The 14802-nt window shown below is 37.8% G+C and overlaps 1 protein-coding gene across 2 annotated transcripts in view; it reads left to right on the forward strand.

The window, feature by feature from the left end:
* LOC139760523 (diacylglycerol lipase-beta-like) overlaps nt 1–14802 on the forward strand; it is a 128226-nt gene that overhangs the window by 80955 nt on the left and 32469 nt on the right. For both annotated transcript variants that reach the window (XM_071683829.1, XM_071683828.1), the window contains exons 9-11: nt 2056–2179; nt 8767–8877; nt 10939–11083. In XM_071683829.1, the coding sequence (XP_071539930.1) occupies nt 2056–2179; nt 8767–8877; nt 10939–11083 (380 nt within the window). The remainder of the gene's footprint in view (nt 1–2055; nt 2180–8766; nt 8878–10938; nt 11084–14802) is intronic.

Below are 14802 nucleotides of genomic sequence, written 5' to 3' on the forward strand. Positions count from 1 at the left end.
ACTCCTAGGTGCCAAAAAAGTACAAAAATTATGACTGGAAAATATGTGGGGGCTTTAAAGTGATCGGCATGCTGATGGGAATGCAGTCAGGATTCGCAAAATACTGCTGTTTTTAATGCGTCTGGGATATTCAAGCAACGGCCAGGCATAATATGGAATCAGACTGGCCTCAACAAAGATCATATGAGCCAGGAATTTTGAGTTTCCAGGATAAGCTTCTGGTTGAGCCACAAAATGTTCTTCTTCCCCCTCTCTTCATAAAGCCTGGTCTCATGAAGCAATTTGTGAAAACACTAGCTAAGAGAAACTCAAAAGGATTTGAGTATGTGGTGGAAAAATTTCTGAAGATCACTGAGGCTAAATCGAAAGAAGGCATCTTTGCCAGTGTGCAGATAAAGGAATTTCTGAAAGACTACAATTACATCTTAGAGATGGAGGCCTTGAACTCTCTTGGTTGGCTTTGTGCAGGTTTATTGTGAAACATAAGATCTCCGGGTTTTGAAGGCGGCATGTAAAGACTTCTGAAATCCTGTGCTGCTATGGGATGTATGATGTCGCTCAAGGTGCATTTACTCCATTCACGTCTGGATATTTTTTCAAAGAACCTTAGAGCAGTGTCTGATGAACAAGGAGAGTACTTCCATCAGGACATCATTGTGATGGAGCATCAATACCAGGGTTTCTGGAAGGAGGGAATGCCTGCAGATTACTGCTGGATGTTATACAGGGAAGAACCTGAGTCAGGGCACCACAGCAGGTTCAAAGTTTAGCACTTTTAACTTGTGAAGAGTGCCATAGAAGGTTAAAAGCTCACCTTTTTTTAGCCTGTTCTTCTGGATAGTATCTTCTTTGTATACCTTCTTTCAAGGAATACTGAATTTTTGCAGTAAAAAGTTTAATCTGGTACAAATCTTATTTTACTTTTGCCAATGCATCATGTAGCTACAGTTGAACTGAAAGAGTTTGTATCTGTAGAAAGAAAAAGAGATGCATTGTACTGAAATGGACTAAACATTCGTAATCTGCATAGGAAATTGGTCTAGCAAAGCTACACTGCATCCTTGATTAGAAAAAAAGATGAATTTTGATGGCCAGTTTAATAAGAACATTCACAGTGAGAGAAAGTTGATGAAAATGTTCATGGTTTGTATAGATAGCAGAATTGAATATTGCTCTGGTGGATGGTCAATGACTAACAGGATCAAATCACTGAATTTGAGAGAATGTAGGATCTTTTCACACATTGACAGTACTACCTGGAAATATACCAGAGACATTGAATAAATATACATGAAAACCCTCCTAGAAAAATGGAGAGGCTATTCAGTTATCTACCCAATGAAGTATAGAACTTTCCATGAGTCACCACTGAAGAATTCAGACAAATTTGACAGGAATTTGATGAGTACCAAACGTACTGGAAATAGACACTTACAGTAGATGGGTGTTTTCAAAGAGCAGTAGTATGGTTCACCAAGTCAGATATGTAGTGAAGTAACAAATTAACAAAGAAGGGGTACACCACTTGCAAGCTCTGCCACTTCATTACAATCCATTGTTAGTCTCACAAAATAAAATTTGATGGGAAAAGGTGGTGCAGAAATAGCATTAAAACACAACATAAAACTTTCAATATGATTGACTGAGAGGCATTCTTATATAGCACACTGTGATTGGCTTGATTTATGGTGTGTATATTTCTGCTGATTACCCATGTTTACTTGTTTGTGGTGGTGTATGTATTAGATTTCTCTGTCAGAAATACTTCGCATGATTTATCTGAATCATGGATAGGTTTTGAGAACTTGTCTTTGGCTTTTCCTTTTTAGGTTAAATATCATTATTTGAACCATTTATTGTGTTTTCATTTTGTCTGTACATGTAATTACTCTATTCACAAGAAGACTGGAGAGACTGACATTGTTAACATTTGAAAGATCATATTTATTGAGGTACCAACTTAAGCTGTCATCAGTATTGCATTTTGGTAGTCTTTGCCCTATTTTGCCATGTTTCATTTAATTCAGTAAACTGATAGTAAACCACAACTTGCAGATCAGCGCCACCATATGTAATGCAGGACAACTGTTGCCTGTGCCACACTGCAGCCCTTAAGGCTATCACTGACCTCTCTGAGGAGAGTATCACCTACGTCACTTTCCACAACAAGATATATGAGGTAATTTGTTACATGTTTCTTTCCTGATAGATTTGCCACTTTCTTTTAATAAGAAGAGCTCAGTATTTTCAGTTTTTTGTTTAGGTATTCTGGATTTTTTTTCTTCAGTATTGTGTAGTAGTTATGCACTCAGATTATGTTTTGTAAATGATGTATGTAAATGCCATAAAAATTTTGATTTTATAGAAGTAGGATTTTCTAGATTTTGTGGAGTATGGAAGTATGTAGAGTAAGGTTAGAGTTTTGAAACCCATTCACTGGCATCATAGAAGCTGGATTTCTTATCTGTGATTTAAAAAAAAAAATTGTATAAATTGTGAATATTAGTGCACTAAGAAAAATGAAAGATATGACATGATAAATGAAAAGTGAAATTGAGCATCACTCATGAGCCACATGATCTGTGTTAGATGCACTGTCTTTCAAGATATACCCCTCACTTTCGTACACCTCTCCTGGCATGTAAATATTTATGTTAATAATCAATTCGTGATGCTGTTTTTGGTGTTTCATTTTTTATTTGCTTTAGTTCATAAATGATTGCAGAGTAGAAATGAGTAGACAAAATAGTGTGTGTTTTAACAATGCCTCTCGTACAAAAGTGTTACATTGAGGTAATTGCTGCTGCCATAACATAAGTGGTTCATATTTTAAGATTTGAATTTTTTTTGGTGGCATATTTTTTTACATGCATATGTTCGTAAATGATTTTACTATGATGTAGTGAAGACCAAATAGTGAATTTTTTAACAACTTCCCTATTACAGAATGATTACATTGAGGTAATTGGAAATGCCATGATATAAATGTTTTATAGTGTTTTTATGTTTTTGTTTGTAAGTGATTGTTCTATGATATTGTTTACCTCATGATTTTTTTCTTTAATGTTGAAGGCTCCAGTCATGGACAGAAGTCATGTAAATATTATAAGAAGTTCATTGTAATAAAGCGATTATTTTGAGGTAATTACTGCCATAGCACAAATGCTTTTGACATTTATCAGTTTGGACATTTTTTACCATACTTATATAAGATTGCTGTATGATACTCTATACACTAAATAGTAAGTATTGAATGAGCAAATGATTATATTGAGGTAATCACTACTACCGTAGCAAAAAGCTTTATGATACAGGTTGAGCATCCCTAATTTGAAGATTCAAAATGCTCCAAAATCTGAAACTTTTTGGGCAGCAACATGCTGTTACGAGTGGAAATTTCCACACCTGACCTCACTTGCCCATGCTGGGCTCTGATGCTGTGTTGGCACCAGTTTGTTACAAAACATCATCACCACCAGATCTACATGCTTTACTCATTGTGATTTTGCGTATTCTTTGCTGTGTGAAGAAGTTTAAGAAAAGATTGCTTATCAGTGGCATATGAATTCAGAGTCAGGAATAAAGGTGATGCCAAACAAACACAGGTTTTCCACATGGGCGTCTGACATTGTGACACCTTAGCTTTCTGATGTTCATTGTTACACAAACTTTGTTTCATGTGCAAAATTATTCAGATTTTTGTATACATTACCTTCAGGCTGTGTGTAAATTTTATATAAAACATGAATGGATTTTGTGTTTGCACTTGGGTTCCATCCCCAAGATATCTCATTATCTATTATCTATCATGACAAATGTGGAAAACAGGATGGTATGGAAACCAACAGGTTAGAGCTTAGACATACCTCAACATTTCAACCATTCAGTGGTCTTCCTCAAGAGATACTGATTCCAGCATTCATTGGGACTATGTTCCCCAGCAAATGATGGTCACCCGTTTGGACACCTTAGCTTGTCAGTCTCTGTTTGGATTGCTTATCCTGCTGCCTCCATCGATTCACAGTGATCTCCACTGCCTGATGTGACCAATAGATGAACCCAGACCTTGTCTTAACGTTTTCCTTCATCCCTCCCTTTAGGTAAGCTCTCGCATTAATCACTAAACAGTTTGTCACTTGCCTGTAGTTGCCTCGGTGTCAACCATTTAGTGACAGTGTGAGAGCTTACCTAGATGAAGGGATTAAGAACATCGGCAACACAAGGTCTGGGTTCATCTGCTGGTCATGTCAGGCAGCGGAAATTGCTGTGATTGGGTGAAGGCAGCAATCACACAGTCTGATGCCAAGGCATCAGACTGTGTGACCATCACTTTCTGGGGAACACAGTCCTGCCGAATGCTGGGATCAGTGTCTCCTGAGGAAGATCGCTGAATGGTTGAAACATTGAGGTATGTCTCAGCCAGCTCTAACTTGTATATTTCCATACCATTCTATTTTCCACATATCTCATTTTGTATATTCAAATATTCCAAAATCCTAAAAAATTCAAAATCCACAACACTTCTGCTCCCATGCATTTCGAATAAGGGATACTCAACCTGTGATTATGAATTTTCCTGTTGATTTTGGTGTCACAATTGCTTTTTGATGTGCATTTTTTATGAATGCTTGCCATATGGTAATGTATACAGTAAATGGTAAACATCACCTATACAAAATCATTGAAATATATAGTAAACTATATTTAATATATGTAGCACAATATATGATATATACAATATATACAGATGGACAGTGTATTGCAAACAACTGAATAAGGTTATTCAGTGAAGAGGGTGGAATCATTGTGGCTCGTCTGAGCCAGGTCACTACAGTTGACTGTGCCTCAAGGTAAATTTATTGAATGCATCGGTACATTTATACTTTTACTTTTTTCACACTGGGGGGTTTATATTCTAATAATTTTTTCTTAAAGCCACTGCTAAAGCCAATTTTAGGTCTTAAGAGTTCAAAATAGTTATCGAAGTTGCATCCTGTACAGGAATCTGAACATTTCTTCATTACCAAGCATTATGATCATTACTTTCAATGCATAGAGCTACAAGGCACCCCAATCATCATCATTATCCTTGTAATGGTATCATAGGTGTTTTCATTATAATCAGAGCTATATTCTCAGAATAATTCCTGTAGTTGTTTTTTAAGCTGCACTTTCACCCTACAATTTATTGTGATAAACTGATGCATTTTGTTACACACACCTCCAGTGTAGTGGAAATCATTACAAACTGGTAATAGTACCTCCTAGAAAGACAATAAGCAGCAGCTTATTGCACAAAATAAAAAAGTGAGAATATAATGATGCACATTGCTAATGCAATTATGGGGAATCAGAAACTGACTCGTGTATATGTGATGTAAACAGCAAATAGGTTAAAAGATATTAAGGTTCAGGCTTCCAGGCCCTCATCTGCCTTCTCGTCTAGGGCCTACCACACCCTCTGGTGTGGAGGCAGATACAGATTTTTGCATCTAAAAAGATTAATAGAGCTGGGCAAGGTTTATATAGAACAGTAGAATATTGGTTCATATGAAATGGAGGAGAAATTTTGTTGGTCAGGATGGATACAGAGAACAAGAATTGGGACAGAAAAGCTTGCAAATGTATTGAATGATATCAAGATTTGGAGACATTGAATTGATGAAAGTAGAAGGCATGAAATCAGGGAAAAGATTTGAGCAATAGAGATAATCCAGATTAAAAGATGGAAAATAGATTAAGTGAAGGGTTAAGAAGAGGACATAATGGGAGCAGGAATGAAAGCATGGATATTAACAATTTTCTAGCTGAGATGCTAATGGAGGAAGAAAACTACTAAACCAGATGATATATATCAAAATTGTTCAACATCACAAACAGACAAGCTCAGAATTGTTATGAGTGATAGTAAAAGGAATGATTCATGGAAAATATTATATTTCATACTGAAAATTTCAGAACAAATATTTTTTTGTAAGCATACAAGGGACAATAACTTAATACTTTTATAATACTTTTTAATCTTGTTAATACATGAATGAATGAAAAAATAGAAAAACAAAGCCAGTTTAAAAGAATAGGAGACTTTTTAAAGTTTATAGAGATAAAATTTATCTCTGGGGATAGGGGAGAAAGAATACTTCCCATGTATTTCCTGCGTGTCATAGAAGGCAACTAAAAGGGGAGGGGGTGGGGGGCTGGAAATCCTCCCCTCTCTTTTTTAACTTTCGAAAAGAAGAAACAGAGAAGGAGGCCAAGTGAGGATTTCCCTCAAAGGCTCAGTCCTCTGTTCTTAACACTACCTCGCTAATGCGGGAAATGGCGAGAAGTATGAAAAAAAAATAGATAAAATTAGGCAAGGTGGAGTTGCAGTTTATGTTAGTAGTAAGTTAGGGTGAATCAAATCTTGAGATCATCTCACAAGAAATGTAAAACATGCTTGCATTACATATTTCAGCTGTAAACACAAATAACATTGTAACTTACAGACCACTCAGAACAAAAATGGCAAAATTCAACATAGTGGTGACAAAAACTGAGGAGACACTAAAGAATTTAGAACAACCAGAATCAACATTAATCTAGTTTGGTAACTTCAATATTAATTTCATAGAATGGTAAAAAAGTGGTATAGAACTTAGATAAAAATTTAATTTCAAACAAGTTGATGTTGAACAAACTTTTAGCCATATTTAAGGCATTTAATTCTGGTTACATTTTGACCAACAAGAGTTGATAACATTACTGATGATATAGAATTAATGGCAGACATTGAAGTGTCCAAAACAAGTATCTAGATAGATTATACCGTTATAGTAGTGTCTTCAAATTGTAAAGTAGGAATAGAATAAAACTATAAAAGTGGAATAACAGATGAATTTATTGGAGACAACTTCAGTTTTAGCTCAGACAATTTAGAATGGAACAGTTCAGATAATATGATAGAGAACACAAATGATATTAAAGTTTTTGATTAAAGCATTGCAAAAGAAATGCAATTGTACTAGAGTATAAGTCATCTGCTTACATAATTGGTGCCTCACAAAGGAAATTATATTAATTAAAAGAGAAGAATTCCAGGATGTAGGAAAATTTATGAATAGAATAAGAGAATGGAGGGAAAAGGTAAGTTATGCAACAAGCAGGGAAAGAGTAGAACAATTAGAAGAGAAGATAATAAATGCTAACAGCGCTGGTGGCTGATTCATGTGAGAAACTGCAGAAGCTGGTGACTGAGTTTGGTAAAGTGTATGAAAGAAGGAAGTTAAGAGTAAATGTGAATAAGAGCAAGGTTATTAGGTACAGTAGGGTTGAGGGTCAAGTCAATTGGGAGGTAAGTTTGAATGGAGAAAAACTGGAGGAAGTAAAGTGTTTTAAATATCTGGGAGTGGATTTGGCAGCGGATGGAACCATGGAAGCGGAAGTGAATCATAGGGTGGGGGAGGGGGTGAAAATCCTGGGAGTCTTGAAGAATGTTTGGAAGTCGAGAGCATTATCTCGGAAAGCAAAAATGGGTATGTTTGAAGGAATAGTGGTTCCAACAATGTTGTATGGTTGTGAGGTGTGGGCTATGGATAGAGTTGTACGCAGGAGGGTGGATGTGCTGGAAATGAGATGTTTGAGGACAATGTGTGGTGTGAGGTGGTTTGATCGAGTAAGTAATGTAAGGGTAAGAGGGATGTGTGGAAATAAAAAGAGCGTGGTTGAGAGAACAGAAGAGGGTGTTTTGAAATGGTTTGGGCACATGGAGAGAATTAGTGAGGAAAGATTGACCAAGAGGATATATGTGTCGGAGGTGGAGGGAACGAGGAGAAGTGGGAGACCAAATTGGAGTTGGAAAGATGGAGTGTAAAAGATTTTGAGTGATCGGGGCCTAAACATGCAGGAGGGTGAAAGGCGGGCAAGGAGTAGAGTGAATTGGATCGATGTGGTATACCGGGGTCGACATGCTGTCAATGGATTGAATCAGGGCATGTGAAGCATCTGGGGTAAACCATGGAAAGTTGTGTGGGACCTGGATGTGGAAAGGGAGCTGTAGTTTCGGGCATTATTGCATGACAGCTAGAGACTGAGTGTGAATGAATGGGGCCTCTGTTGTCTTTTCCTAGCGCTACCTCGCACACATGAGGGGGGAGGGGGATGTTATTCCATGTGTGGCGAGGTGGCGATGGGAATAAATAAAGGCAGACTATGAATTATGTACATGTGTATATATGTATATGTCTGTGTGTGTATATATATGTGTACATTGAGATGTATAGGTATGTATATTTGCGTGTGTGGAAGTGTATGTATATACATGTGTATGTGGGTGGGTTGGGCCATTTCTTTCGTCTGTTCTTTGTGCTACCTCGCAAACGTGGGAGACAGCGACAAAGCAAAATAAAATAAATAAATAAATAATAGTGAATGATGGAGTCACTTCTTATGTTGGAGGCCCATTCACACCAAGGCTTGGCCATAATTGAAACGTAGAGAGGTCATTGAAAGAGAAAAGAGACAAGGGAAAGTATTTTTGGATTTTGAAGGAAGAGAAAAATGTAGAAAAGAACAAAGATTAGTTGAAAAATCACTCAAAGCATACACATAATCTTTCATGGTCACAGGACACCAACATGGAGAGATAAAGGTTTTTCAAATCTCAAAATTGACAGTTTTACCAGTTATAGCAAAAGTACAGCTCTTATATTATTATTTCTCATGAATATGTTAGTAGCATTTGGATTTCTTGAAGTGTAATAATTGTATGAATACACTTTGTTTCAGGTTCCATTTTTTGTTGCAATTGATGATGAAACTCAGCATGTTGTCGTTGCAATTCGTGGAACATTGTCACTTCATGATGCCATCACCGACCTCAATGTCCAGTGTACAAGTGTTAGTATGGGTTTCATATTATATTTGTTTGATATTCTTAGATCTATTATTGATTCTGTTAATGTTATTTCATATTTGTTAAACTTCCCAAAACATTACCATATATGATGGATAGAATTCTCCCATCTTTGCTAAGCTGAAATTCATATCTTTGGGCTAACCTTTGGTTGCATTACAGTGTCCTTATGGATCAGTGGCAATTCATTTAATGTATTCATACTACCAAGCAGAGTCCGTATGAGCATCAAAGAGAAAAACTTGTTTACAATGGGAGGTCGTCATAATTGTTTTCCATACATTTGCCATTTCCTGCACTAGTGAGGTAGTGCCAGAAATAGACAAAAGAAATGGCCTCGTTTTCTCACATCCATACTTTTGCTCTTGTGTGTCATGCACAGATACCAAAGCCCCTTAACCACAACCAGGCCTGGTAGGCCTTTCCTTGGTTTCCTTTGTTCGCATCATATGTACCCTGGTTCAGTCCATTGACAGCACATGGCCCCCAGTATAACACATCGCTTTAGTTCTCTATCTCCTGTGCACACTTTTCACCCACCTGCATGTTCAGGCCCAAGCTAATCAAAATATTTTTCATTCCATCCTTCCCTCTCCAAATTAGTCTCCCTGTTCTCTTGTCCTCTCCACACTTGATACACATAAATCTTTTTTATCAACATCTCATTGCTCATTCTGTCAATATGTGTGGAAATAAAAAGAGTGTGGTTGAGAGAGCTGAAGAGGGTGTTGAAATGGTTTGGACATATGGAGAGAATGAGTGAGGAAAGATGACAAAGAGGTAGAGGGAACAAGGAGAAGCAGGAGACTAAATTAGAGGTGGAATGATGGAGTGAAAAATATTTTGAGCGATCGGGGCCAGAACATGCTGGAGGGTGAGAGGTGTGCAAGGAATGGGGTGAATTGGAATAATGTGTTATACTGGGGTTGATGTGCTGTCAATGGACTGAACCAGGGCATGTGAAGCATCTGGGGTAAACCATGGAAAGGTCTGTGGGGCCTGGATGTGGATAGGGTTCTATGGTGTCGGTGCATTACACATGACAGCTGGTGACTGAATGTGAATGATTGTGGCCATTTTGTTTGTTTTCCTGGTTCTACCTCACTGAATCGAGGGGTATCGATGCTGCTTCCTGTGGGGTGGGGTAGCGACAGGAATGGATGAGGCCAAGCAAGTATGAATATGTACATGTGTATGTATGAATATGTATGTATATATTGATATGTATATTTGAGTGTATTGGCATTTATGTATATATATGTGTTTATGAGTGGATGGGCCATTTTTCACTGTTTCCTGGTGTTATCTTGCTGATGTGGGAAACAGCAATAAAGTATGATAAATATAAATATTATTATTTTTCTTCATACATATTTGCCTTTTCCCATGTTAGGGAGGTAGCATTGAGAACAAAGGACTGAGCCATTTTTTTCATTATTTTTTTTTTTTTTTTATTATACTTGGCAACATCACCTTCTCTGGAAACCTGATATTCCCCTCTCTTCCTACTCGTGCACATGCCTACACCATTGATAAAAACTTTTCACTGCTTTTAGTAGCTGACCTCCCACTCCATATATTCTTAAGGTCTTCCCTAAAGCATCTTTATGAACCTTATCATATGCCTTCACCAGATCCATAAATGTCACATACAAATCCACCTTTGTTTTCCTTAGTATTTCTCACACACACATTCTTCAAGGCAAAACCTGATCCACACATCCTCACTTGTTAAGTATCTTAATATACTTCTATTTCATAGTGTGAAGCTAGAACCATTTATGTATAAGATTAGTAATAAAGCTAGTACCAATCCTTGTGGTGCATGTGATTAGACTTCTTGAGGCATATTTCCATTTGTTATTACTGTATTTAGAAATTCCATTGCCCATCTTCATGTTTAACTTTTAATGCTTTATTTGCTACTTTTTCTAATTGAATTTGTTAGAGAGAGAGAGAGAGAGAGAGAGAGAGAGAGAGAGAGAGAGAGAGAGAGAGAGAGAGAGAGAGAGATGATATTATGTCAGAGAACTTTTTTCCAACAGGTTGATGGTGAAGGTCTTCCTCAAGGTTGTATGGCTCACAAAGGTATGGTGCAGGCAGCAAAGTTTGTGTTGCGGAGATTAGAAGAAACAAGAGCCCTAACAGAAGCACTAGCAGCCCGTAGTGGCTATGGGCTTGTGATAACAGGTTGGTGAATATTCTTTTTAATTATATGCCTGAGATTTTCAACACTGATTTTAGATTGTTACTGTAGTACTGTAAAATGATGGTGTTACATTTCTGGAGATTTTTTTAGTTCTATGGGAATATTGTTATATGAGTCATTAAAACCCAGGTTGTGAGGGGATTTATGTTCCTGACCAAAACTTTGCAGCTCCTGAATTCCTTGATTGAAAATGAGAGTAGGGTGGGATATCCTGATCTTGAAAGATGTTATGTATAGATAAAGAAAATACTTATAAGAAACAAAACCCTTAAAACCTTATGTGAATAATGGTGGGAAGGGCTATGCTGATTTGGCAAAATGTTGGATACCATGAACATTGGAGGATTACCCTTAGATATCACTGGAATATATGACAACATACCTTACCATACTGAGATCAAGGAGGGAATTGCTGATTTGTGAAAATGTAAAAGTAAGGGAAACACTTGAAAATCAGCAGAAGCTGTAAAACTTTGCCTCACTGTAAAAATAAAAGATGTACTTTTGAAAATTGGTTCAGTGTTTAAGAGCTCTACCTTACTGAGAGAGAGAGAGATGCTATGCTGATGTGGGAAAATATGAAAGTAAGGGAAACACTTAAAAATTGACAACTTATGGTAAGGGTAGCACTTGAAAATCAACTGAACTTATGGAAACCATACCCAAATTTCTACCTACATTTATTGTATTCCTGATGTTACATGAAAAAAATTCCAGTAGTGGATGTTATTTCTGCCATACCCCTAAACTGGAACTTTTCCAGAGTTTGAAATATTAGTAATTTTATGATTAGAGGAAAGCCCATCCCATTAGTGACTTTCAATGCAAAAGGTCTTTCAACTTTTTTTTTTATTATACTTGATAGCATTCACATGCATCAGTAAGGTAGCACCAGGAAATGAATGAAGAATGGCCCATCCACTCATATAGACATATATGTGTACATAAATGCCCATACTCGCACATATACATACATATACATTCATATACATACACATACAGACATGTACATATATACACATGTACATATTCATTCTTGCCTTCATCCATTTCTGTTGCTACCCCACCCCACAGGAAACAGCATCGCTACACCCTGCTTCAGCAAGGTAGCACCAGGAAAACAGACAAAAAAAAAAGGCCACATCTGTTCACACTCAGTCCTAGCTCTCATGTGTAATGCACCGAAACCACAGGCCCCACTGACCTTTCCTTGGTTCACCTCACACCACATATTATCCTGAAACATTTCATTTCCAACACTTCCACCCTCCTCTGTACAACCCTTCTTGTAGCCCATGCCTTGCTACCATATAAAATTGTTGAGACTACTTTTCCTTCAAACATACCCATTTTTGCTCTCCAAGATAACATTCTCTCCTTCCAGACATTCTTCATTGCTCCCAGAACCTTCGCTCCCTCCCCACCCTATGACTCACTTCAGCTTCCATGGCTCCATTGGCTGCTAAGTCCACTCTCAGATATCTAAAACATTTCACTTCCTCCAATTTTTCTCCATTTAAGCTTTGCATCCCAATTAACTTTTCCCTCAACCCTACTGAAATTAATGACCTTGCTCATATTCACATTTACTCTCAACTTTCTCCTTTCACACACTTCTCCAAACTCAGTCACCAGCCTCTTCAGTTTCTCACTTGAATCAGCCACCAGAGCTGTATCATCGGCGAACAACAACTGACTCACTTTCCAGGCCCTCTTGTCCCCAACAGACTGCATACTCGCCCCTTTCTCCTGAACTCTAGCACTTCCCTCCCTAACCACCCAATCCATACACAAATTGAACAACCATTGGGACATCACCCACCCCTCCTTTAGACTAACATTTACTGAGAACCAATCGCTTTCCTCTCTTTCTACTCATACACATGCCCTTCACCCTTGATAACAACTTTTTACTGCTTCTAGCTGCTTACCTCCCACACCTTATACTCTTAAGACCTTCCACAAAGCTTCACTATCAACCCTATCATATGCCATCTATATATCCATAAATGCTACTTACAGATCCATATGTTTTATTTCTCACACACATTCTTCAAAGCAAACACCTGATCCACACATCCTCTACCACTTCTGAATCCACACTGCTCCTCCCTAATCTAACACTCTGTATATACCTTCTTCCTCTCATCCATTACCCTCCCATATGATTTCCCAGGAATACTCAACAGACTTATTCCTCTGTAGTGTGAACACTCACCTTTAACCCCTTTGCCTTTGTACTGTGGCACTTTGCATGCTTTCTGCCAATCCTCGGCACTTCACCCTGATACAAACATACATATATACATTTATTATTATTATTACTATTATTATACTTAATCACTGTTTCCCCGCATCAGTGAGGTAGCACCAGGAAATAGATGAAGAATGGCCCATCCACTCATATACACATACATATATACATAAATGCCCATACACATATATATACACACATATACACATCGATATATACATACATATACATATATACACATGTACATATTCATACTTGCTTGCCTTCATTCATCTTGTCACTACCCTACCACACAGGAAATTGCATCACTAACCCCACGTTTCAGCAAAGTAGTGAAAAAAAAAAAAAAGAGGCCACTTTTGTTCACACTCATTCTCCAGTTGTCATGTGTAATGCACCGAAACTACAGCTCTGTATCCACATCTAGGCCCCACAGACTTTTCCATGGTTTACCCCAGATGCTTCACATGCCCTGGTTCAGTTCATTGACAGCATGTTGACCCCGGTATACCACATCATTCCAATTCACTCTATTCTTTGCATGCCTCTCACCCTCCTGTATGTTCAGGCCCCAATTGCTAATCTTTTTCACTCCACCCTTCCACTTCCAATTTGGTCTCCCACTTCTCCTTGTTCCCTTCACCTCTGAAATCCTCTTTGTCAATCTTTCCTTATTCATTCTCTCCAAATGTCCAAACCATTTCAACACACCCTCTTCTGCTATCTCAACCACATTCTTTTATTTCCACACATCTCTCTTACCCTTTCATTACTTACTCGATAAAACCACTTCACACCACATATTGTCCTCAAACATTTCATGTCCAACACCCACCCTTCTCTATACAACCCTATGCCTCGCAACCATATAACATTGTTGGAAGTACTATTCCTTCAAACATACCCAGTTTTGCTCTCCAAGATCACGTTCTCTCCTTCCACACATTCTTCTTCGCTCTGAGAACCTTTGCTGCCTCCCCCATCCTGTGACTCACTTCCGCATCCATGGTTCCATCCGCTGCTAAGTCCACTCCCAGATATCTAAAACACTTCACTTCCTCCAATTTTTCTCCATTCAAACTTACATTTCATTAACTTGTCCCTCAACCCTACTAAACCTAATAACCATGGTATTATTCACATTTACTCTCAACTTTCTCCTTTCACACACTTTTCCAAACTCAGTCACCAACCTCTGTGTGTGTGTGTGTGTGTGTGTGTGTGTGTGTGTGTGTTGATATGATAATCGCTGTAGTCTGTGATGATATTTGTGATGGTGAAATTGCATTTCAGTAGGAATTCAGATAATTTTATTTATCATGTATTGTTCATTACATGCTGCTCTGCAGGTTTCATGGAGGCAGTCCACCTCATCGGGTGCAAACAATTCATAAAGTTTTTAATTCCTGTCAATACGTAGGCTCTGTCCTATCATTGCCTTGATGA

The sequence above is a fragment of the Panulirus ornatus genome, chromosome 37 (assembly GCF_036320965.1).
Source record: "Panulirus ornatus isolate Po-2019 chromosome 37, ASM3632096v1, whole genome shotgun sequence".
Taxonomy (NCBI): domain Eukaryota; kingdom Metazoa; phylum Arthropoda; class Malacostraca; order Decapoda; family Palinuridae; genus Panulirus; species Panulirus ornatus.